The 27473-nt window shown below is 39.8% G+C and overlaps 1 protein-coding gene across 3 annotated transcripts in view; it reads left to right on the top strand.

Moving 5' to 3' along the window:
* The window catches only part of SPRED1 (sprouty related EVH1 domain containing 1), a 118653-nt gene extending 92636 nt beyond the window's left edge, over positions 1-26017 (top strand). For all 3 annotated transcript variants that reach the window (XM_075927035.2, XM_075927036.2, XM_006132697.5), the window contains exons 5-6: positions 9037-9192; positions 21095-26017. In XM_075927035.2, the coding sequence (XP_075783150.1) occupies positions 9037-9192; positions 21095-21754 (816 nt within the window). In that variant the 3' untranslated portion in view covers positions 21755-26017. The remainder of the gene's footprint in view (positions 1-9036; positions 9193-21094) is intronic.
* The last annotated feature ends 1456 nt before the right edge of the window (positions 26018-27473 follow it).

A 27473-nucleotide genomic window follows, 5' to 3' on the forward strand; every position in this document is an offset into this window, starting at 1 on the left:
CTCCAGCATCGTAAGAACCTCTGCCCTCTGGCCCAGGGTTAATTCTGGGGAGATCCCCACCTGTCCCTGTTGGCTTTCATCTGGTTTCACTGCCGCCAGGGGAGCCAGCTCTACCTTCCTGTCTTGCCATGGCTTCAGCAAGTTAACATGGTAGATTTGTTCAAGTTTCCGGTGACCAGGTTGCCGCACCTTATAATCTACCTCCTCTAGGACCTCAGCCATTTCATAGGGTCCCTGCCACCTGGCAAGGAGCTTATTCTCTGCTGTCGGGACCAATACCATCACCCGATTGCCCACCTGGAATTTACAGACCATCGCCCGACGGTTGTAGTAGGTTTGCTGGGCCTGCTGGGCTTTTTCTAGGTGCTCTCTTACAATGGGTGTAACCTGAGCGATCCTGTCCTTCATCTGGAGGATGTGCTCTACAATATTGCGTCCATGGTTTGACTGTTCCTCCCAGGTCTCTTTGTCGAGGTCTAGGATGCCTTGGGGGTTTTGCCCATATAGCAGTTCAAATGGGGAAAAACCTGTGGAAGCCTGTGGCACTTCCCGGAAGGCCAACATGAGGTATGGGAATAGGGCATCCCAGTCTTTCCCGTCCTGACTCACTACCTTCCGGATTGTGTACTTGAGGGTGCGGTTGAACCGCACGCCGAGGCCATCTGTCTGCGGGTGGTATACTGATGTCCTCGGGGCCCGTATGTGAAGCAGTGCACACGGGTCCTTCATTAACTTAGAAACAAAGGGAGTACCCTGATAGGTTAGGATCTCCTTGGGTATCCCCACCCTTTAGAAGATTTGAATTAACTCCCTTGCTATTGTCTTAGAATGGGTATTTCTCAGGGGTACTGCCTCAGGGTATCAGGTGGCATAGTCCAGGACCACTAATATGCTCCGGTGTCCTCAGGCTGACTTTTCTAATGGGCCCACTAGATCCATCGCGATGCGCTCAAAAGGGACCTCAGTAATAGGAGGGGTACCAGTGGGGCTCTTAAGTGCAGCCAGGGCCCATGAAGCTGGCATTCGGGGAAAGAGGCACAATACCGCCGAACCTCCATATATACCCTGGGCCAATAAAACCTTCGTAAAATCCGATCTAGGGTCTTCTCAACACCTAGGTGATCTCTGAATAAATGACCGTGGGCTAGGTCCAGCACGGCTTGCTGGTGATTCTGGGGCACCAAGAGCTGTTCCACCTCCTGTCGCTGGCCTGGCAACACTCAGTAAAGTAGGTTCCCCTTGATAATGTAATAGAGTCGAGGGCCCTTGAGCCTTCCTTCTACGGGGACCCCGTTTACTTCAACTACCTGTTTTGATACAAGGGGTCGTTGGCCTGATGCTGTCCAAAATTTTCAAGCGAGGGCCCTACCTGTCTGGGCTCTGGGGAACCTTCGGCCCCTCCCATACCAGGGGGCCCTGCTGAGCTAGGCCTAGCCTCAGGCTCATCTACCTCTCGCAGTGCTCCATTATCAGTCGGCTCAGTTTCCCCACCAACCAGGGCCTGCCTTAAGTTCTGGGTCAGGAATCGAGTGCCCAGTCTCTTGACTGCCCTCCTTTTCCGCCTTGATTTCTGGGGTTTCCCAGGCTCAGAAAATAGGTCCTGGAAAAATTCGTGAAAGCTTGGGAGTGGGCTTTCTTCCTTCTCCTCAGTTGTAGGGAGCAGGGCACTAAATCCAGGGAAGTCCCGCCCAATCACAACTGGTTATGGGAGCCTCGGAATCACCCCCACTGCAATCCTTGTGACGTTCCCCTGGATCTCTATTTGTACAGGGACAACAGGGTAATAATTGACATCTCCATGGACACAGGAGATCCCTGTGCGCTGGGTATGGGTCAGCTGATTCTGGTTCCATCAGCTGCCCTGAGACCAATGTGACAGCGCTCCCTGAGTCCACCAGGGCCGTGGGCCCTACCCCATTCATCTTAATGGGTTGGGTGTACAGATGGGGGGGGCCTGCCAAATTTGAGACTGCAGGGGCCTCGTATGTCACACTGCATGGGTTCTGTCATGTTTGGACAGTGTGCTGTTACATGCCCTATCTCTCCGCATGCGTAGCATCTATATCACGCACGGGGCATCTCCCTATTTCTTGGGCTACTGGGTCTTACCCCCCGACCTTCTTGCCACCAGTTCCCAAGTCCCTTCACGGCCTCCAGCAGCTCTTCTGTCTCCCTCTTCCCCACCCAAGTCTTACTTGAGGGTTCAGAGCCACGGACCTTTGGGGCTAGTCCAACTCTCTTATCCTTCTGGGATTCTTTGCTGAGGGGTTGCAAAAGTCCTTTAGCCATTAATTTCCTTTCCACAAGGGCTACCATCTCATCATATGAAGAGGGGTCATTCTGGCTGACCCAGACTAGCAGATCTGGTGATAGGCCCCTCATAAACTGGTCCAGGACAACAATTTCCATGATCTTCTCCGGGCTGTAGGTCTCCGGCCGCAACCATTTCCGGGCCAAGTGGATCAGGTTAAATAGTTGAAACAAAAGACAGGACTATCTAGATAGAGCTACATCTCTATTACTAGGTTAAATAGTTGTGACCTTGGTGCTCCGCCCTCCCCATAACGCCATCCATTGAACCTTTGATCTCTGACCACGGTGGTTACTCCCGACCTGGCAAGGATCTCAGCCTGCACCTGGGAATATTCAGTGGCGGCCTCCTCGGGCATGTCGAAATAGGACTTCTGGGCCTCACTGCATAGAAATGGAGCCAGGATGCTGGCCCACAGGGCTGTCCTCTCAAAGGCCAGGAGATACGCCTACACATCATCCTCCACTGTCATTTTCTGGAGGAAACTGCTAGCCCGCAGGGACCGTGCTCCATATGAGCCATGCCCTTGAGTGGTTAGAGCCTTTAGCTGCATTATTACCTCCTGTAAGGTGGCTCAATCCTGGACAGCCTGGCTCGTCAGCAGCTTGTTTGTTTCCTGCTGTTGTCGCACTGACTCCTGCTGGATAGCCACTTGAGTCCGGGTAGCTTCTTGCTGTGCTGCAATGGCTTGTATTAGGGCCATTACTACATCCTCCATCTTGGTTTTTTTTTCCCGTCTTAGTAGGGTGGCCTACCCTGCCCTGGGTGGGTCTGCTGCAAGGTCTCAGTGCAGTGAAATAATCCCACACCTGGCACCACGTGTGGCAGGGTCAGTCCCACTCCTAAGCCCCGAACCCTGTTCAGCCCACTGTCCCACAGTTTAGGAGTCACAGTATCAGACTCACTCACCTTGTTTTGGTATTTGTCCCTCTGTCACCCCCCCTGCAGCCTTTAGCAGCGCCGATGCTATTCTGCTTAGCTCCTCCGGTCTCCTTATCAGTTGTCTTTCTCTATCTCCACACTCCAAACTCTTCCTTCACTCTCTAAACTCCTTCTCAACGCTCTTCTCTCTGCTCCCCACCCTCCCGCCTCCCCCAGGGTTTTCAAAGAGGCCTCCTGGCAGCCTGAATCAGCTTCACCTCTCCCTTAATTAATTTGCAGCTTCCTTGTCTCAGCTGCTCCTAATTAGCCAGGATTGCTGCTGTTCCCTCTGCAACAGCTGCCTCTTTCCCCTTCCATCAAGCTCTTCAACCTGCTCTGTCACAAGCTTTATTGAAGAATGCATCCATATTAGAAATTTGTAGGTCTTGGTCTTCTATCCATATTTCTGTGAAGCATTACACCAGGGATGGGTAACCTAAGGCCTAGGCACTGGATGCAGCCTCTGGTTTGCCTGGATCCAGCTCCTGGGGTTCAGGGCTCCCCAGCAGTCCCCCTCCCCGCCATCTCCCTGCATTGCTGGAGCACAAAAAACCTACTAGCCTGGGCCCTTTTAGCTCTGGTGTATGATGGGAATGTGGGGAGTGTGTGTCTCCTTCTTTGTTGGGAGCCATGTCAGAGAGAGCTTGGTTGGGTGTTTTTGCTTCTCACTTGTGTGCAGCCCCCAAATGGTTTTTTAATCAGCGGCTCCCAACCCAAGAAAGGTTTCCCAATCCCTGCATTACACCATCATTCCTGTGTTCAGGGATGCCACTAGCTTTGGTGATGTAATCTTCTGAACTCTCTTGGATTTGCCTCCTCAGCACCCACCTTCTTGTTAAGTTGCTGCTTGAGTTTCTCCTACTGTGGAACACCTATAGGGATGTGAAATCAAAAGAGAAGTTACTTACTGAACAATAATTTGAGTTCTTTTTAAATGTTTTGTCTCTCTGTATGCTTAGTGATGTGAGGTGAGCATATTCTCTGGAGAATATTCTCCGAGAACATGAATATTCTGAGAATATTCTGCAAAAGATTATTTCCCGAGAATTTTTGAGAGTTTTCTAATTTTTCATTTCCTCTTGAAATAATATATTCAACTTTTAGAAGACCCTGAATGTTAAAGAGCTTTCTTGATGATTCAAGATAGTTTGAGAATGTTATAGAAAGAACATTCCAGAATGTTATGGAACTTTCTAGAACATTCATAAGTCAGAAATTCTGACTGCTATGGAACTTTCTGGAAGCATCACAAAAAGTATATAAAGAGGCAATAACACATTTATTCTCTTTTGTGAAAGGTGTAATTGTGTTTTCATCAGTATGAAAAGAAGAACTAAGCCTAAAAGTGATGTGTGGGATTATTTCCTTCATAAAACAGTTAAAGACAAAGTGTTATATGAATGTAAGTACTGCAAGGCTGAATACATCAGAAATGCAACAAGGATGAGAGAGCATATTTCCAATTGTTTGAAGACTCCTACTTAAATCAAGGAAAAGGCAACAAAATTTTCAGAGTCCAGAAGCAGATCATCTCACCCATCAACTGCATCAGCATCTATAGAATACTGTGATAGTGCTAGTGAATTTACATCACCACCTTCCACATCTAGTTCAGCCAAGGTGTCTCACTCTATAAGTCGCTACTTTGATTCTATGAATGAAACTGAAAACAAAGCTTTGGATGAATTTTTTGCATGAGGTATACTCATCGGGATCGCCTCTTTCACTGGTTGAAAACGAAGATTGGATTACTTTTCATGCAAAAATTAAGACCATCTTACAAGATGCCATCCAGGTACACACTTTCTAACAAACTTTTGGAAGCCGAATATCAATGTGTTGATGCTCTTATAAAAACAAAAATTGCTGAAGCTTCTTCTCTTGCACTGCAGTGTGGTGCTTGGAGCAACCGAAAAAATGAATGTGTTATAAATTTTATTATATCAACACCCCAACCAGTGTTTTACAAGACAGTGGCAACCGATGTTGAACGTCATACTGCTGAGTATATGGCATTCCATATGGAAGAAATAATGACAAATAGGCACTGAAAAATTTGGTGCCATTGTCACTGATAAGGCTGCAGCAATGGTGAAATCCTTATCAATGTTTAACGAAAAATACGATCACATTGCTGTATACACTTGTGCTGCTCATACACTAAATTTGTTAGTTGGTGACATCAGTAACTTAAAATCTGTTCAAGAAACTGAAGCTACCTGTAAAACTATTGTGAAGGAAATTAACAAATCGCACATTTTACGAGCTCATTTTACTGCATTTCAAAAAGAGAAAAATCAAACTTGTGTACTTATATTGCCAGTTAAAACTAGATGGGGTTCCATTTTATATTGTTTGAAAAGCTTATTGAAATAAAAAAAGTCTTAAAATTCCTTGCTGTCCATGAAGATTTACAGACTAAACTGAGCAAATGTATGAGGAATTCAATCCTGGATGAAGATGTATTTTGGGTATGGGTCCAAAAACTGCATGCACGGATAGGTCCTGTTGTTAAATGGATTATGCTGCTTGAATCTGACCAGCCAAAAATGAGAGAAGTTCCTGAATGTTTCAGGGAATTAAGCAATCATTTTGATAGGCTACTTCCCAAAAGTCCACTTACCAAACAAGAAAAACAGGATGTGATGAAAAGTTTTGAAAAAAGAAAAGATATGGCTCTAAAAGACATTCACTATGCTGCAAATATTCTAGATCCAAAATTCAGTGGTGAGTGCCTTACTAGAAATGAACAAATACAAGGAACTGAATTAATCGATAAATTAGTCACAAGAATGTATGGCACTGATCACTCCGCAAAAGTCATTGCAGAGCTTGCAGAGTATTGTTCTAAAGAAGGTGGGTGTGTGTGTGTGTGTGTGTGTGTGTGTGTGTTTGTGTGTGTGTGTGTGTGTGGTTTTTTTTTTTTAATCATATGTAACAATCAGCTGGCTCAGTAAATGCAGTAACATGGCGGAAAGGTATTTGCAGTGGATCAAAATTAGGGAAAGCAGCGATCAACATTGAATATGCCACCAACAACGGCAGCAACTGAAAGAAGTTTCAGCACTTACAGTATCATTCATAATGCAAAAAGAAACAAATTAACACAAGAAAGGGCAGGCAAGCTGACATTCATAGCCCATAATATAAAGCTTCTTAAAAACCCAAATGATGCTCCATTGAAATCCCCAAGAGAAAAAAGGAAACAGAACCAGAGAAATGAGGAAGAAGAAATTGATGATGCTGAAGAGAAAGAAGAAGTTGAAGAAGATATGTATGAGGAAGAAGAAGAAAGAGAAATATATGGGTCAGATCCGGAAACTGCAGATTCTGATTAGACTTGTATTCAATCCAGAAAGTTAAAAATATTTGTTTCCTACAACAGAAGATTTGTAATAAAAGTTCTAGTAATTTAAACCTCTGTCTTTTTTTCTTTACTTTCCCGAATTTTCATTTTAACAATTGGAAACTTTCATGATTCTTGAAGTTCTATTAAAGAAGTAAAATTCTTTTTAAAAAAACAACTATTTAACAACTATTTAAGAGAAAATTCTTGCATTGGAGAATATTCTCAAGAACATTTTCAGGAATATTCTCTGAAAGTTTATTCCCAAGAATTTAACATCACTATGTATGCTCAACCTCCTGCCCTTCTTACCTAACTTTGGAGGCTTTCAGCAGCTGAGAAGGAACTAAATGGTGGTTGGTCCACTCCTCCTTATACACCCTGGTTTGGAGGCACAAGATTCTACTTTACAGAAGTATTGGACCTGTGATGGGGTGACTTACTCACGCTGCAGGGTTTTAAGGCTGGCCAGCTGGTTCAATTAACACGTTAGGTAACTGATTAAGGAAGCTCAGCAGGGCGGGAATAGGTGGGGCTAATAAAGCCCAGGAGCTGAAAAGTGAAGAGGCAGCTGGGAAAAGGCAGCCTCTCCATTGGAAGGGGAAGGAGGCTTTGGGAAACTGGTATGCCCAGGAAGAGAAAAGGAAACCAATAATAAGCAGCCTGGAGATAGAGCAGTGAGCCAAGAGAGAGAAGGACAAGACAACTGAGCTGATTGTCCCTGGGCTAGAAACAGGAGAAGAGGGCAACCTCTGGTTCCCCTACTAGCCAGTGGGTGAGTGGCACTGAAGTGATAAGCAAGGGAATTGTCTAAGATTACTGAGGAGTTAATCTTTCCCAGAAGGGGTCGGGGATTGTGATTCCTGAAGCTGTGTGAGGGACAGCAAATGAACAGCAATAATGGACAGTAACAGTGAGCAAACCAAGTAGAGGGGCATCAGCTTTGAGCTAATCCCCCAAAGTACTGTGAGGAAGTGCCTGTCCAACAATGATATGCCGTGACAGGGCCCATTGATACTGCTTTGCATTGTCCAATCAAGAGGGCCCAAGCCTGCACACATTATATGGTGGAATGCCCATAGGGACAAAACATCTCAAACTCAGGTTATTGTAAGGAAAGTAACCTCTTCTTACATCTCATCCAAATCTTTAAAGATCCAGAACTTGAAGTTTTTGTGTGCTTCAGATGCAGAGCTAATTCAAAGAAAAAATATGTATCAAAAGGGGAGTTAGAGGTTCAGAGTTTTACACTTTCTGTACCTAGCTGGGCATCTGGGTTTGCATTGAAAGTTGAAAATACTTTCGTATTTTGAAGTCTAAACATGACTGGCAACCTTTTCTGTTTTGTTCATTTTGTATTCAAACTTTTTTGGTGCTCTATAAATCCTTAGCTTGTACTATTTTATTACAATGATGATTATTAACCTAGTCAGTTTGACCTTGTTAAGTAACATCAGATTTTACCACCCAGCCAATTCTAATTTTTAATTATATTTGTCAGTGCTAATAGAACTTTATATGGCCTCTGGGGTGGTTGGTTTTTTTGGGTAGCTAACTGGGATGTTTGCATCCCTTGACTCATTACCTTCTGTTCTCATTATACTCCAATTCATTAAATACTTCAGAGTCTTTAATATTATCTCTATTCTGTTCAATAAATGGATTAGTTACATATAAAGGCACTCTTAAATCAAAGCACACATCCTGTTCCACTATCTCAAGCGATGAGTGGGATTTATTCTGCAGATATCTTAATATGCATTTACTACATGATCTTATTTTCTGCCCAATAGTTTCATATCATTTTCATTTCAATATTGGCTAGTCATCAGTAGTTTTGTGTATGCTTACTGTGACTATGTGACACTCAGCTCCCGGTATCTATCTTGAAGTTCACTTTTTGTTCATTTATTTCTTATATAGCAAGCCAGACTGTTAAACTTGTCTTCTTAAACTTGACACCCAACCATTAATTCTGTTTTGTGTATCATTACTTTCAGAATTTTTTCCAGCAGTATGTTGGAGTGTTTTTGTTTGTTCATAGATTGTAGTGACAGCAATACCATTTTGCAAATGCACATCACAAGCTACTCTTAAAATCAACAATAATTCATATGTTTCTGGGCAGTTCTAGAACATACAGTATTGGAGACCGGTCTAAACTCCTATAAGAGGTTCCCTTATGTCAGATTTTAAGTTGGTAGGATAGAGAGGCTTGTATTGCTGCTGCCTATGCTGTTTCTGTTTTGTTAATAGGGTATTTCATTCTCTTGGACATTACTTAAGAAAATGTTGTTTGAGACTTTGTGAATATTACATGTTTCTGACATGTATTTTTGTGTAATATACATGCATATATTGAAGAGTTTTAAAATGTTATGATTTTGTATTAATAAATATTTTATACAACTGTTAAATCATACCAAGAATAGAATAAAGTTGAATTCTTCTGTTTTAGGCAATTCAAGAAAATACTTCTACTTCATTAAAAGATCACCTTTTCCAACATGAAACCATAGTAACCAACGAACCATATAAAAGTCCAAATATAAGGCCTTCAACATTTGAGGAGTTGAACTCCAGAAGACCCTACTTTCCCTGCCAACCCAATCAGGTAAGAAATTGCCAGCCAGGGATAGCATGGTGTTCGCCAGATGTGTTTTTTATCACATGAAATTGTATAGGTTGAACCTCTCTCATCCGGTGTTTCTGGTCTAGCAATATGTGTGGTCCTGGCATGATTTTAGTTAGACAGGTGGCCACTTTTCATGGGTTTCACACAGTCCCATATAGTTGGTTTACAGCAACCAGTCCAGTGTTCTGTCCTGTTATTTAGCTCTGATGTACTCTCAAATGCCCAGTAAACAGCGGAAGTGTTTGGTAATGCTACTAGACAATACTGACCTCTAGCGGTTTGGCAAATTCTCTGGTTCGGCAACAGTCACATCCGGAGAGTGCCAGACTAGAGAGTTTCAACCTGTAGTTGTTAATATCCCAGAAAGATTAGCTAGTTCCAATGTAAGGCATTTTCTATTTGAAAAACTGTTTTGGTAATGCACATCACATTACTCTGTCTTGGGTACATATTCAAATTGTGGTTTTGTAAGGCAGCAGTTTATTTTTAGTTTTTTACAGTTGATTTAAAATTGTACAAAAAAAGTAAAGCTGAAGTAGGTGTAAACTAATATGTAATATACTCACTATTAGACTGTGTCTTTTATTTTAGTATTTTCTCAAGAAAGTTATGTGCTATGGAGTATTTAAATTTTATTATATATCCTGCAAAATTATTATTTAAATTTTTAGGTATTTTCCAGTAATTTTCATTAGTACATTCCAATAGTAATTCATATGTATTCCAGTTTAAACTGATATTTTCCAGTGCCCTGTTGTAACGTAGTTTTTTTTTCCCAGAAATTGTCAACCCTGCATCCAACCACAGAAACATTTTTTGTTTCACTTATCATGTAATTCTGTATTAGTCACTAATCCAATGCTACACAGGTATGGTTGGGATGACACTTCCATTATAAGCACCATATACAGTAATTCCTCATTTAACACTATAGATATGTTTAGAAAATGATCGTGTTAAGTGAAAACGTGTTATGCGGGGTCAATTTTCCCATTGAAAATAATGGAAGAGGTGGGGGTTGCGTTTCAAGCGTTAGTGTCTTTTGGGACCAGGACATAAAGTTGGGGGAGAAAGGGGACTGGGTTACAGCAGGGAGGGGAGGTGTTTGGCTCTGGGGAAGGAAAGGGGAGGACAAGGGAGGGGGCTTGCAGCCGGCGGGTGGATTTCCCCAGCTGGCCGGTCGCAAACCTCCGCTGGCCAGCTGCAAACCTCCGCTGTTTTGCAAGGAGGCAGGGGAAGCCCCACGCAGATGCCAGCGACTGGCCAGCCAGTCAGGGAAATCGTGTTATTGCGGGGACGGTCGTCATGTTCGAAAAACGTTCCCTAAAAAAAATTGTGCTATCGTGAAAACGTGTTAAGAGAGGAATTACTGTATGTAGAAATTGCAATCCTTACTTTCTGAAATGTAGTAGTTATATCCTCTTTAGATGAAATCTTACAGGATTTTTCCCTCAAAGGATGTTTGAAAGTAAAGTTTTCTAAAATTGTTTAGCCATCTGTGAGTTAATCAGATTAAGTGAAAAACCATTTCCATATTCTGATTTTTTTTTTCAAGTCTTTATTAGTTTATTACACATTTTTGTGTTTTGATGAGCCATTTATTTTTTAAACTATTAATTAGCCATGGTCTTAGTCCTCAATGAAAGGACTCCAAATTTGTCATTTGAAGAAGTGGGTTGTACCCACGAAAGCTCATGATACTATTTATATATCTTTGTTAGCCTCTAAGGTGCTACAGGACCATTGCTGGTTTTTTAGTTTTGTTTTTGTTTGTTGTTTTTTACTTGTTCAGATACACTTTCTAAAATATAGTGGTACATACATACACACAAAAAACCCTGACCTTTATCTTCTAATATGATGAATTCATTTTCCTGTTTAAGTGACAAAGCGTCAACGTTTTTGATAGCCAGCATAGAAATGGTAAGCATTTTTATAGACTTGGGTAACTTATTTATTATACAGGACATTATTCCCCAGAAGTGTTGGGGAACTTTTTACTAGAAAGTATGTCCATAACATGTACTAAAAATGTGGAAGTTCAAATAATAGTTCAGTACATTTTATTAGTATACTTCTACTCCCAGAAAAGATATAAAGAGGGAGTTCTCTAATGCATTATCTATTCTTTCAAAGAAGTCGTTCCCCTTTCACAAATTAGGACAGGAAACCCTCACCATTTGCAGTGGATGTATTCCTGCATCCACTGTAAATGGCGAAATTTGCAAATACGGGGAGCCAAAACTCCTGAACCCACTGCAGGGGCCAGGATCTGCTGCTCCCCTTCACCACCACTACCACCCCCCACAAACACACACGGTGCTTGGCCAGGACAGGAAACCTGTGAATACATAGAACTGCAAACAGTAATTCTGAGAATCGCAAGGGTCTCCTGTATCAGCTAGTGCGTGAATTGATTAGTTACCCAAAACTACAGTAAACTTCCGATAATCCGGCACCTTTAGGACCCAGGGGGTGCCGATTATCAGATATGCCGGACTATCAGAAGGGGGGGCTATGAGGCATCTGGAGTGGGGTGAGAGGGGATGCCCCCCCAGACCCTTCATAGCCCCCCCCTTACGATAGTCAGGCTCTGCCCCAGGAGTCCCTGATTCAGCCGCTGCTGAAACAGATCAGCAGCTGATTCCAGGAAGCCCAGGGCAGAGCAGCTCTGCCCCGGGCTTCCTGGAATCAGCCGCTGATCTGTTTCAGCAGCGGCTGACTTGGGGACCCCTGGGGCAGAACCTGGGTCAAAGGGATATTGTAAAGATTTCTTAGGTGATGTCTCTACTGTGCTTTGAACACATGTCTCTGTAAAAATGCTTTATTATAGATTTTTTTTATGAAGTACTAACATTCAAATCCAGTTTACCTAGACTGTTGAGTATCCATGGAGAATGAGGTAAATTTTAGATTCCTAAAGCATTCCTTTCGAACCTAAGGACCAATTGTAGTCTGCACAGGCCTCTTTAGCATAAACCCTCCAGAGTCCCATTTAGAGCATGGGATATTGTTGATTTGTTCTGGGTTTTTTTTAATTTGCAGAATTATAGAAAGATTAATGTATATTTCTCATGGCTTTAATGTGCAGAGCTTCAGTTGTATATACACTAATATATGTGTGGAGTTGTGCTTAATGAGATAAATTCCTCAACATATACCACAACATACAAAACGGTTTAATGTAGTATTATGGTTAAGCATTTTAATAGATGAGTAAAGAAATTCAACCATAATCCAACCCTTCCAATCTACTTGTGTATCCAGCCTACAGTCATAGCTTGACTGTACAATCTAAGCAAAGTTGGATCTTCTCACTTTGTTGGGTGGGATACCCTCTTTGAAAATGTGGGAAATATACAGTACAAACCAATGTCCAAGCCTAGTTTGGATGTGCTGTGTTTGAAACAAAATGTAACATTAAGGCCCTGATCAGTGATGTTGTTAATCTCTTGGTACTTCCAGCAAGACTAAGCACATTAGCACCGGTGTTCCAACTAATTTCCAGCTAGGTAATTATATTAATGAAATTCTCACTGGAGTTCCCTCTGGAGTTCCAATTTTATATAATATTCTTTATCACTCTCTTTTCAGACTGCTGTGTAGTGTTACTAAGTGGTGTTAGGAGAGATCACATTTCACTATTGGGTGGTGTGAATCCTAAAATATATAAATCTAGATGCAGGTATACTCTGAAGTTGAGTTAAAGAATGGGATTGTTTTCAATGAAAGGCAAAACATAATTTGTTTTGCCAGCAATGTTTTGTAAATAGATGAACCCGGGTCATCCACTATGATAGTCACCTTTACTTCCTGCTTTTGAATTGTTTTAAAGGTATCCACTATTAAGGTGTATCACCTAGTACTTAAAATTACTTCATATTCTTCATGTGTATATATAGGACCTTTGGAAGTTTGGTACTGAAATTTGTTTCCTTGTAGATTTTTCCCCTGTTCCTTAACTGATTATTTGTTTTCAGGTTGCTAGTCTGGTGGATTGCTGCCAAGTTTTTAATATATAAGCATTGACATATTTGAGCAAGTGTTAGATTGGAGGATGATTTAGGGAAGAAGTGGGTACAGTATGTGTATATATGAATGAGTAAATAAAAATAGCAACCTTTACAAAGAACAAGACGGAAAAAGGTCCAATTTATTATGGTTAGACTATTAACCCAAATTATGTTCTTCATACTTTATTAATTAACCAAGTTTATTTTTAAAGAAGGACTTAGTTTTGTTTTTATTGGAATGTATTTTCAACATTTTGTGTTGATGAAGGTTCCCTTAGAGGAGAAGTGATTGGAAGTGTAATACATTTCTAAGGAAAGAGTTAACAGGTTTATGGCAAACATGCAGTAAACATTTTTGATTATCTATATTAGGTTCTGGTGCTAAAACCGAAAGTTCTTCTGTTCAGAAGACTTTTCTTATTGCTTTTCTTACTTAAGCTCCCTCCTGCTCACGGAATCAGATCACATTAATTCAGGTTCAGAGCCCTAAATTAGGGGACTCAACACTCTCAGCTTTTTCAGTGAGAGGATTTACAAATCGTGTACCTGACAATAGAATGAGGAAACAACTGATTTGAAACTTGAAGAGTTTCCATTCTCTTGATCTGGGTTCTTGTATGACCCCAATATAGTTCCAGATTCCTCACTAATCTAAGTTAATTCATCTTTGCAGCAGCCATGTGAGGTAGTTAAGAATTAATATCCCATTTTATGGATGAACTGAATCTGAGGCTTTCTCTCACCTGCCTCTTATTTTGTGCAAGGGTTCTGCAATATGTTTGTTGAAAACCTCTGTGCTATCTTCTTTCATATCTCTCCTTAAAACTCACCTGTGTTTTGATATCAATAAAGCACTCAATAAAGGCTGTGCAATTGATGTGCTGTGACTGCTACTAATTTATATTGAACATAATCGCCTCACTATTAGCTGTCTGCATCCAGCTATTGTCTCCTCTTGTACTTTGATTGTAAGCTCCTTAGTATTTCCTTTCAATGGATTTTCATTTAATACTGCCTACTCCTTGTATTAGGAGATAGGACAAATAGAAGTTCTTTATCTGCTTATTCATTATTTTATATGCTTTTATTGTCTGTCTTGTCTTTTCTTAATGGTAAAAAGTCCCAGTCTTTATCAATATCCTTTGACACAAGGTGAGGCCTGGAATACCGTGTTGGATATTGGTCACCCCAATTTCAGAAAGGTTTTTGCAGAATTAGACAGAGTTCAGAAACTAACAACAAGATGACTAAGGGCATTGAAAGTCTCATATAGACTGTAAACATTGGAATTGTTTACTTTAGAGACCAGACAAATAAGAAGGGACATGATAAAACTATACAACAGTAATAAATGTTTGTGATCAGGTATGGTCACAGAAGACCCTTTGGGGGTGCTTCCCGGAGTGTTGACACTTGCCTCCTTGCTCTCTGTGGCTTCTCACCATGCTATCCTGCTGGGCCAGAACCTCTGGTCTCCTCCAACCAAGGCACAGAGCTGAGATCACATACACATATGCATGCCCTGAGGAGCAATACACACACTGAAATTTTCAGGTCCAAAGAAAATGCAGTCCCTAAATAAAATCAGAACCCCAAATAAATCATTCAGGTAATCCCCCTTTAACAATGAAAGGAGGATATACACACTGACTGCTCCCCCAGGTAACATTTATTTACACTGGGCTTGATAGTGAGTAAAAGGGAAAACAGGCAAAGTCGATTATAAATCTAAAATTACAGAAAACGCATCACTAGTTCTAACACTTACCACAAACTTACCCTGAAACTGTTCTTATTCTAGCCAAGCCTCCAAACCAGGGAAGTTCCTTTTTCTTCTTTGGGTAGTGTCCCCGTGGGTGCTCCACTGTTGTGACGGGACATCCCAGAGCCACAGAGCAGAGCTTTTTTGAGCAGTTGTCAGCGGGCTGCACATGCGCGAAGAGCACCTTGCGCTGCTCACGCTTTGGCATCCTATGTGCACAGCCCATTTCCCCCCCAGCCCCTTCAATTTCTCTTCTACTGCCCTTGTTCGCAAATGGAGCTCCTCATTCTCAACATTTCATTAATCTCACAGAGAAAATTAGTTAGCCTCGTTCCTCTTTTCTTCAGATTATTATTATTTGTGTTTTGCCTCTCCGTTCCTGAAAAAAAATAAAATTCTTGTCAGGTCCTAACAGAGCCGCTAGCTTCCTCAAGCAACCGAATACCACTTTCCCTCCCTCTCCTCATTTAAAAAAAGAGAGAGAGAGAGACAAACAAAGAGAAAATGAAACAACAAGAGCAAACAGGGACACAAAAGGAGAGAGAAACTGCAGGGTGTCAGTTAACACGTCTGAGGTGCTCACTGACTACACGATGCCAGATTCACCTGCCTTTAAGAAATGTGACACATGCCAGGAGCTGAAGCTGGTCTCAGACAAACATTCTGCCTATATTCACTGTTTAGGGGAAACTCATGTGCCCCAAAAATGTGATCATTGCCACAGTCTTAAGGCCGGAGCCAGAAAAGATAGGGAGCTCCAGCTCCGAATGATTTTGTTCAAGAGAGCTATCAAATGGCTAAGGACTTGCAATCCTCTTTGCCTCCAGGAAAGGCAAAAAGAGTTGCCTCCTCACTGCCCCAGAAATGCCTAGGAAAGAGACTGTCCCCCTCGAAATCATTGCCTCCCACCCTGTCTCCTAGGGTGGCCAAAGGGCCCAAACCAGGTTCCTCTGACACCATAGAGCCTAGGTCTCAATCTGGCACTGCTACTGCCGAACCAGAAACAGCCCCTGGTATATCCTCCCTCGCTGGTCACCACTGAACCACTACGATCCCTATAGAAGACAATCCATAGCCCCATCTACTCCAGCGAAGAAACCTCCTCCACCCTCACCATCCTGTACCATGCCAACCACCGTTGACTCTGACAAGGATAAGGGTCAAATCCTGGATGAACACATGTAAATCCAAAATCATGGAGATTTTCCGGCCTATAATTCTTCTTCATCCCCTGATGAGGCTGTAATACCAAAAGATACTCACCCAATGGATGATTTGAAGTAATTCCAAGAGATTTTCAAAAGAGAAGCTGAGAGCCAAGATGTCAAGCTGCAGGAAGTCAAGGGAACATCCATCCCATCCATTAGGCCATCATGAAAGTCTCAGATGAAATTTGGCAAATACCCACTTCCATCCAACCAACATGTAAGAAGGCCAACAGGAAATTGGCCTTCATCTCTCCAAAGGAGTGTGTGGTGTGTTTTTTTTTTTTTTTTTTTTTTTTTAAACCCACAACCCAATTCTCTGGTTATGGATGCTGCCAATCATCATGCAACTCCCTCAGTCCTGACCATTATCTAATGATAAGGGACACAAAAAGTTAGATCTATTTGGAAGAAAGGTACATTCCTCAGCCACACTACAGCTAAGAATTGCTAACTACTCCACGCTCTTTTAGCGAACCATAATTTCAATAATTACTCCAAACTTGCTGAGCTTATGGAACATCTCTCAGATTCCAAATTGATTATTTCTGAAGGGCATACCATCACACATACAGACTTTCTTTCCTCAGTAGACGTAGCTGATACAGCAGCCAGGGCAACAGCCATGACGGTGGTAATGAGAAGGGCTTCATGGCTTCTATCAGCCGGAGTGCCTAAGGAACTCCAGTCAAAGGTGGAGGACCTTCCGTTCGATAAACATAAGCTCTTTGCAGCCAGTACAGATGAGGGCCTGCATAGCAGCAAGGACTTGTGCACTATGCTTTTAACACTCAGCATGTACACACCTCCATACCACCAGAAGCATTATATGCCATACCACAGATATAGAGACAGCTATTACAACCGCACACGACAAAAGCCATACAACTATAACCGTCCCAGACGACAAACCCAAAGAGTGCCCACCTCAGTCCCGCTCCTCCAGTTCCTAGGCAACTAAACAACAAATTTGAACATTTGGTTAAGGGTTTGCCTGACCCTTCCCCCCCCCCCTTCCATCCTCTGCCAACAAGCCACTACCACCTGTTCACCAACAGACTTCATCCCTTTTACCACCAATGGGACTCTGTAACGTCAGATCAGTGGGTGCTAAAAATTATCTGCACAGGATACTTCCCCTTCATGTCCCTTCCCCCTACCCATCCTCCTTCTCTGACCCTCTTCAGAGACCCCTCTCACAAGGTTCTCCTCAAACAAGAAATTGATTACCTTCATTTAGGAGCAATAGAGAGGGTCCTAGATGCTTTCTGGGGAAGAGGATTCTACTCCAAATATTTCCTGATTTAGAAGCTCACAGGTGGCTGGAGACCTATATTAGATTTCTGCAAGCTAAACAAATTCCTGCGGAAACAACGATTCAAGTTGGTAACACTGGCTTCAATTATATTGGCACTGGACGAAGGGGAATGGTTGGCAGCCTTCCACCTACAGGACACATATTTTCACATCGCCATACACCCGTCACACATGGTACCTCTGATTCACTGTGGGCAATGATCACTTCCAGTACCTTTCAAATTGTCCTCCGCCTCCTGTGTCTTTTTTCAGAGGTCTTTGCTCTAGTTACAGCTTACCTCTGGCAGCACAGAGTCATGATCTTTCCATACGTATAAAAGGCCAGTCCCATGTGGAAACTACCATCACGGTATCAAAAACCAGATATTTGTGCAATCGTTTGGGCCTCCTGCTAAACGAACAGAAATCAACTCTGGAACCCGCACAGGACATAGAGTTAATTAGGTCTGTCTTGACTGCCAGGGCATATCTCACACATCACCGCTTCACAGCGCTACGCGATTTTGTGACTATATTAATCACAAGTCCTTCCAGTACGGTACTTACCTGCCTCCAATTGATGGAACATATGGTTGCTACCACTTATGTTGTCCAATATGCATGCCTCCATTTCTGAGCCCTGCAGCACTGGCTAGCATCAGTCTACAAGCCTTCTTGTCATCCTCTTCTCAAGCAGGTCATTGTTCTCAAGAAGGTGCTGGTCTCGCTCAGGTGGTGGACACTACCCAGCAACATCCCAGCAGGAGTACCCTTCCACCAACCTGAACCATTGATGCAGATTACTACAGATGCTTCTTATACGGGCTGGAGCACACACCTGCACAGACATGTCATTCAGGGCAGATGGTTGCCACATGAATCTGCACTGCACATCAATTTCCTCAAACTTAGGGCCGTGATGACGGCATGCAACCACTTTGTCACCATCATCGCCAAATGTACTGTACATATACTTACCGACAACATGACCACAGTGTTTTATATAAACAGACAGGGGCCCCCTCCCTATCACTCTGTGCAGAAGCAATCTACCTCTGGAACTGGTGCATCTGTTACGGGATCACCCTCAAAGCGTCATACTTATCTGGGGTGAACAATGTCTGGGTGGATGCTCTGAGCCACAACTTTTCTATCGAACACGAGAGAGAAACTACACTCAACAATGCTTACCTCCATCTTTTGCTATTGGGGATATCCTTCCATAGATCTCTTTGTGACCCCCAGCAATACCAAATGCTCCCACTTTTGTTCATAAATGGGACTAGGCAAGAGATCCCAGGATGATGTGTTCCTCATGATGCTGGTCATCTGAAGTGGGCTGTGCCCACAAACGCTCATGATACCATCTACATGTTTGGTTAGTCTTTAAAGTGCTACCAGACTGTTTGTTGGTTTTTTTTAAGTTTATCCTGTACAGACTAACTTGGCTACCCCCTGAAGCTTTTTTTCAGAATTAAGAAACCAATTAGAACTTGAAGAAGGAAGGAACCCTGTTTTCCTCTTCCAATATATTGAAAAAACTAGATGTGAAAGGATGATATCTATTCTAAAATCTTGAAGGTCCAGATGGTATTTAGTGACCAGAAGCAATCAGTTCAGTTCACTAACTATAGATATTAAATAAAAGGCTATATGTAAATCAGTTGTTTATAAATGCAAAATGTTTGATTTAAAAAAAACTGTCTCTAGCACATTTATTTCATTGGATTGAACTAAAGAAAAGACTTGTGTTCCCATTGAATTCTAATTTCCATCCAAATATAGCTGAACACAAATCACAAATAAAAAATTAATCTAGTACATAAGAACTACATCATAGCATTTTATAAAAATGCATCCATTTGATAAAATATTGTAAAAGTAAACATCTGAATAAGTACATTAAGCTTCATAATTGTTTAAAGAAATGTGTATAGATATATTGCATCTTTCTGATTAGCAAAAAGGACCAAATTTGATGTAAAAACTCCATTTAGTTACAGATCAGCATGGTTACAAAACAAAATTAGATTCAGATTTTTCTTTATGAAAATGCTTAACGTGCAAATGCAGAGCAAGATTAAAATCAAATATTTAAATGAAGGTTTCCTACTTCCTGATTTAATGATTATCATCAGTGATTTAAATTGCTTTCATTTAAATTAATCCACCCTGCGCAGGATGTTGTAGAAGTCAAGAACTTAGCAAGATTCAAAGAAAGATTGGATATTTTGTATGCATAACAAGAATAGTACTATTATAGTAGAAATTAAAAGGCTTCAAAAGGAATATAAAACATGCTCTCTGGGGAGTAGTTATCACATACATCTATTGAGGGATTGCTTGTACCTGCCTCTGAAGTCTGTGTTGATGCAGAAGAATCCCCAGTTTGAAACACCTGATCAGGCAGGCGCTGACGTCAAGTCTACACTTACTGTATTGTCCCAGAAACAAAAAACAGGACTGTGTAGCACTTTATTGTCTCAGGCCTTTTTGGTCGTTTGCATCACTCTTCCATGGGGGTCCTTTTATGAGATACCTCTTCTGATTTTGCACAACATAAATCTCCGCAAAGTTCCTTTGCCTTTTCTGCCTGCCTCTGTGCCTCTTAACAGGTCCTTTCCACAACCTACCTGACTGCTGCTCTAGTGCTCTTAATGGAGAGCCCCACTCCAGGTTTTTCCTTATGTCTGGTTTTCTTAGGGCCATTGTGGGGAGAATAAAGCACAAATTGCTCCCATGAAGCTCTATGGACAGAACAATAAAGTTTTAGAGAGTTCTGCCTTTCTCAGCATTCATTGCTGTCTCAACCCCTATTCTGGGCTGAATCAGGTATTTGCCTGATTAAAGACCCTTGCCATTAAAGACCCAGAACTTCTATAGTACCTTAGATGTCTGTTGCCATATTTTGACTGAGGACTGTGTCCTGCAGCTTTTCAATGATTGTCCTCTCTGTCTTGCTCTAGGGTATTAGAATGATTACCTTTGGTAAGGTTGGCTGGTTCTGAACTTTATTCAGTGGAGCCAACAAACTCTTCATAAATCTCAAATATTTCAGCAGAGGTTAATCTCCCCTATAATTGAAGGACTTGTTTGCTGTTGGGAGGGATGGGAAATGATTGTTTGCTTTTAATTGTTGCTCATAAACTAAAACTATATAGCAAATTTACTTTCATTAATAGAGAGAGATGGCTCTTTTTATAGAACTATGAAAAAGTTACATTGATTTTGGTTTAGCAGACTTTCCATTAGATACCAGCAGTATTCTACTCCCTTTTTGTGGTAATTGGCTGTGAGCTCCCACCATAAGCATTAATGCATTTCTTGGGATATACTGCTTAATAAGCAAAGACAATTCCATTAGAAAGTATTTTGAAATTATTCTGGAATGGATGTTTGGTGGCTTTTATGTTCCCACCTATAATTGATCATCTGCTTCATAAGATAAGTTGAGCTCACACCTTGCAAGGTAATATATAAACTGAGAGCACTCTCTCCTGGCAGTGGGGAAAAGTTCTGTGCGCTGATTCATATGGTAACTGAAGTACTAACCAAACTGTGTCCCTGTACATTATTTAACAAGATGCTTCCATTTGCCGTTTCAGGTCCCACTGAAATCAACCAGACATGTCAGTTTTCAAGATGAAGATGAAATTGTTAGAATAAATCCTCGTGATATTTTAATACGTCGTTATGCAGACTACAGACATCCTGACATGTGGAAAAATGACTTGGAGAGGGATGAGATGGACTCCAATATACAGTTTTCTAAGTCTGACAATAAAAAATTGGACTATCTTTATCCATGTGGGGATGGAACTAAGCTGAATTCACTAAAGGACACAAAGAATTCTGTGGTATTTAAAACACAGCCTTCCTCATTAAAATTTAAAAAGTCAAAAAGAAGGAAAGAAGACGGTGAGCGTTCTCGCTGCATATACTGCCAGGAGAGATTTAATCATGAAGAGAATGGCAGGGGGAAATGTCAAGATGCTCCAGATCCTATAAAAAGATGCATATACCAAGTTAGTTGCATGCTTTGTGCAGAGAGCATGCTATATCACTGCATGTCAGACTCTGAAGGCGATTTCTCTGACCCCTGTTCATGTGACACTAGTGATGACAAGTTCTGCTTACGATGGTTAGCCCTAATAGCTTTGTCATTCATTGCCCCATGTATGTGCTGCTACCTCCCCTTGAGAGCATGCCATCACTGTGGTGAGGTATGTGGGTGCTGTGGAGGAAAGCATAAAGCTGCTGGATGAACAGTTTAGTGCCAGATAGAGCTGAAAATCTTTGTTTCCAGGAAGCATCTATCTTGGATTTGTGGAAGCTTTTGGCAAGCAAAAGGAAATCTTATCTCGTGTAAGAGAAGCCTGATGTGGAAGAAGCAGCAAGACTTGTCAGACCGTAGCATTTTACAAATGCTAGCCATGCCTAACTATTTCCTTTCAGTGCATGGTGTTTCGTTGCGAGTTATGAAGGCATTTGGAAAAGGAAGCCTTTTCTTATTATTGGCTATAAAATGAGTATATAAACTACAATATACTAAAAGGGATTAACTTTTGCCATTTTGTACATTCATGGTTTAGGTGATGGGGCTCTTAAAAGAATTACAAATTATTTGAGAGGAAATTAAAAGTGCACTAATGACAGTTGATTTAAAACTAAGAAAAGTTAATACGTGGCAAATGAGAAATGAAACTGATTTAAGTGCAACTAAATCACTTATTAATAGATTTTGGAAGCAGCTTTATATATAAATAACAAATGTTTATATTTAACTAAATGTGTAAGGTACGAATTATTACATATTCAACTTTTCTTTCCCCTTCCAGATATAGAGTAGGTATGTATCATATCTACAGTCACATTCCATGATAGTATTTTAAGTATTTAATTAGTTTATTTAGTAGCATTTCTGTTCCAGATGGACAAATTGGTATTTTCAGTCCTATTTCCAATCAGCCACAGTTTATATTGAGTTGTAACCATGCATTCTGGTAATCTGTAAAATCTTTAAAATATTAATTATAGTCTTGAGTGACCAATATTATTTGTTAAGCACAGATGTAATTGTTTAAAATGTTCTAACAGGAACATAACATTTATTTTTATATGTAAATGACTTTGGTTTCAACAATATAGCAAAAAGGAAGTTGTTTTCTGTTACTCAACCAGCAAGTTGTTTTCTTTTAGGGTGTCTTCCAAAAATATTTTATTGAATTTACAAATGTTCAACAAAATAAAAGGTGCAATGAGACAGTTGTAATGATTTGTCATCAGTGTTCTCAGTTTATCCTTCTGTTAAACTAGGATTATGTTCAACTGTTTATCAAGTACTATGATTAAACTGAAAGATTAATCATTAACAAAAATTGAAATTGTTTTCATTATTTTGAATTCTAGCATCTTGCATCTTTATATTTAAACTAGCAAGAATAAAATTATTGTTTAAAAAATTAACTTACAGCCCATGAAAAATTGGAGTGAATTTTTTTGAATGAGAGATGGCGTGCATGTGTATGTGTGCGTGCATACACTAAATGTGTATACAATTGGCCACAACATTATATTACTAAATGTTTAATTTACACAGGAACTGGTCAAATATTCAATTGATTAACTGTTAGAGAAATTTTAAACAAGTTGTTATGACTTATTATATGTTACAACAAACTGCATTCACTCAATTTTCAGTTAATGTCGTGTTAAATGTCTAACAAGTAAAGGCATTCATTATTTTAGGAAGATATCTCTATAGGGATGGAATAGGAAAGAATGTCCTTAGTATATTCTTCCTATAAGAAGTTGCATAGTTGATTATTTTTCTTAGTTTTCTATGCTTTTTTCCCAGTGTGGGGGTTTGTATCTTTTCTTTATTACATATATTAAAGCTTTTGTTAGCTCTCTTCTGTAGCCCAGGAATCAAATTCTGAACAAATGTATATAACACTATCTGTAAAATACTTTTTTAAATAAATCATTTATATTTATATGACAGCTTGAATTGACACCATTGTGTACATAGAGCATCTTGAAGTATTATTTCACATTGAAAAGAAGACAGATATATTGATAACTATAGAAGTTATGAAAGAGCTTCTAGTTTTATACTAAAAATTGATTGGATGAACTAAGTCCAAGAATATGACACTGTAGCAGCAGTCTTAAGTCACATTTTTACTGTTTATATATTTGAAAGCTGCTACTCTGAATGATTTTCATGCTTCACATGTTTTCAGATAAACTTGGTTGCCTAGAATAGACTGTTACTTAAACTACTTTTCATTAGTGAACTGGGAAAGTTTTTCTTGTGAATAAAAAAATTTGTAAGTGCTAGGTTTTTAATCCGATTGAGTGAGGTATGAACAACCTAAGAAAAGAACTTGCTGGCTGTATAGGAAAATGTATAGGAAAATACTGTAGACTTGTATTGTGTGTGTATATACTTCAGGAAAAAAATGAGTTTAACAATTTCCTCTGAGCACTATTCAGCATAGTGCAACTCCTAGTCCTGTACTGTATTTTATATGCAACATATATGCTTTAATATTTTTACTGAATGTGTGCAGTAGTATTCTCAATTTGCATTTAACCACTTTGCTGCTAAAATTTTGTCCCAGTCCCTTTTCCTTTCCTTTCTTAAAATTTGGTCCATTAAAAAAATTAATGCCATTATTACCTAAGTTAAGAGTAATGAAAAGAATTACCATAATATACATGGATGCATGTGTTGGATGTAGTAAAGCAGAAAGACGTATGCCCTCTCTTCTGTTTGGGGTCTTATTCGCTTTTGGAGGCACTTTCTGATTATCTGAAAATTGACACTTTGCAAAGCAATTCATGAACTGCCCCTTGCATCCCGGCCTTTGTCTATGGTAGTATTAAGTGAAGTTTACCTTTACTTCTGAAAGCTTTTCTTAAGTTTTTGAAGGGGAAGAGGGAAACATCATACAACATTTTTTTTCCTAAAAAAATCAGAACTCAAATTTTTAGTCAGGTAGCTTTGTAATAGAGTATTGTGCTATCACATGGCAGACCTATGTTTTAGGAAACAGCCAGTTTACAGACATGAAAAGAAAGCATTTAGTCTCCTGAGGAAAGAGGTCAAGTATAGCACTTGGGCACCACCTAATGGAAAAATTAAAGTCGCATATGATTATATTGCCCAGTCATTTCATGTAGCTATATTCCTATAGAAATGGCCAGCTAAATACAGCAGTAGACTGTTTGAGGTATGAATTAAGTAGAAACTATTTGGAAATGGGAATAAAAACCCTTATTCTGATTCCTGAGATTTTACACCTTTAAAATGTTTTTGTTACATCTGACTTTAAAAATAAAATGTTTGCCAGAGTACAAATTTGCAAGATGTACCATGGTCTAAAATATAAAAAGTATATATCACTGAAATGAAGGTAATGGCTAAAATCATGCCTGAAAAAAGATGGAGTTACTTTGTTTGGAGTTTTTGCTAGTTCCAAGGTGATGATAGAAATGCTCATGTAGATAGAGTATTTTAATTCTTTGTGTAGCTTTTTTTAACAACCGTGAACAAGCAGGCCCAACAGTTGTAAAGGAGGAATATCTAAAGTGTTCAGGCAAAATTCTTAAAATACTGAGAAATCTGTGGTAAATAATTGTTGCTTGAACAGCACAGTAAATGGTTGGAAATAATTCACAAGTGTCTATAGCAAAGTTGAGGGATGTTTAACACATGCACTGTGCTCTGGATAAGCTATTTTAAAGAATGCATAGATTTTTGCATGTTGAAATGTGGCACTTCCATTTCTGACTTGTTCTCTTTTGGATGATCTTTTCATGTGTATTTAAAGGATAAATTTGAAAAATCCCTTGTAAATAATGCACAATTTTAAAATAGGATTTTAAATCTTCACAGAATTAACACCAAGGTATGTGAACAGTACACTAATGCATACATATTCATTAAAGGAATCTCAAAATAATAATGATGTTAGGTGCAGGGTGAGAAGCCTTTTGGTACTGTTAATCAGCAGCCAGGTGGTTAAAACTTCCATATGCTATTTAGTGCACTGATAAATGTACGCATTTTTTTCTGAAAGCTTCTTAAATTGCAAAAGTTGTTCTTAGTTTTTTGAGAATTCTAAAGCATTACCCTAGTGGAGGAACAGTTGTATTTGAAGCTACAGTATAATCTGTACATAGATTTTCATTTGTGAACATTGCCTCTTATTTTGCTTAATGCCATTTGCTTTCTCCCCTAACAATCTCAAAAAGTGCCTCACTTGTATATTATTTCCATTAAAATCTTAACAGCTATTTCTACTAAATGATGTATGATTTAGTTTTAACTCATGTCATAGATGTATTTCTTCTATGTATAAGAATATAGCTTGTTACTTTTGAGTATATAATGTAAATATGCATATATAAGTTTGTAACTGTTTTGCAACATCATACACTTGTAAGTTGGCATCAGATATCATAAAACAGTTTCAATGTTTTTCCTGCAATTACCTGATTAAAACTATCATGAAATTAAACAGCTGACATATTTTTCCATTCTTTTTTGGGGCAGCTCAAGATAGTACATACACATTTAAGAATTGTTGCTGGAGAGTAGAATACATATAGCATTAATATTTTACTAATTAAGAAAAACAATCAAATTTCTAATACATTTGGAAAAAATACGAGCCATTCTGTTACTGTGAAACTCTTGCATTCTTTACTTTATCAGTTCTAAAGGTATTACTATTGTTTCTTAATCAAATACTTGTCTGTTTCAGATTACTGTGTGTACATAAATAATACAACATTAATTCTACCTACAGACCTACTGTGGAGCTGAATGTTTTTAGGTTTGCTGTTTATGCTGGATTGGTTTGTTGAACTTCTGTTAAATCATGCAAAATACTTAAAACTTGTTTATAACCCTATGTTTGAATTTTAATTTTTAGATTTTTCACAAATGTATTAGAAAAATGAACACTTACTACACGTGGAAAGAGAGTAGAATTTGAAAAAAAAAATTAGCAAGTACATCAAGGGCAAAAATCTGTTCACCGAAGAAAGTATTCAGTGGAAGTTGGACCTATAGAAAGCAGAAACGTTGGTTATGATTTGAAAATTAAGTTGTCAGAATTTAGTACAGACCGTTCTAAATTGAATTCCATGTGCCTCTATTTCTTGCGAATGCTTTCACATTTCTTACACATGATAAAGTAATATCTAGAGGGGCTTTGCTGCAGGCTTCCTTCAGCCATTCCCATTTTTAATACAGCCACTTGCCTAACAAATATCTGAGGATGGTTGGTCTAGTTACGTTAAAAAAGACTGAACATGTTACTGACATAGCTTTCCCAGGAAGTCAGCTAAGAGACTGAAAAGGTAGATATTGCCATAAAAAGGAAGTAGACATAAGAATATAAGAATGGCCATACTGGGTCAGACCAAAGGTGATTAACAGAATAGGTAATCAGGTGATCCCTCCCCTGTCACCAATTCCTAACTTCTGACAAACTGGCTACAGGCAACATTCCTACCCATCTTGGCTAATAACCATTGATGGACCTACCTGCCCCTGGACGATTGAAATACGAAAGGAGCACTTAAAGACAATAAAGTCATTGTGGAGAAACTAAATGAATTCTTTGCTTCAGTCTTCACAGCTGTGGTTGTTAGGGAGATTCCCAAACCTGACCTGTCCTTTGCAGGTGACAAATCTGAGGACTTGTCACAGATTGAAGTGTCATTAGAGAAGGTTTTGGAATTAATTGATAAACTTAACAGTAACAAGTCACCAGGACCAGATGTCATTCACCCAAGAGTTCTGAAAGAACTCAAATGTAAAATTGAAGAACTATTAACTATGGTTTGTTAACCTATACTTTAAATCAGCTTCTGTGCCCAGTGAATAGAAGATAGCTAATATAATGCCAATATTTTAAAAAGGGCTCTAGAAGCGATCCCGGCAATTACAAACCGGTAAGTCTAACG

The sequence above is a fragment of the Pelodiscus sinensis genome, chromosome 5 (assembly GCF_052426305.1).
Source record: "Pelodiscus sinensis isolate ZL-2025 chromosome 5, ASM5242630v1, whole genome shotgun sequence".
In the NCBI taxonomy this organism is placed as follows: domain Eukaryota; kingdom Metazoa; phylum Chordata; order Testudines; family Trionychidae; genus Pelodiscus; species Pelodiscus sinensis.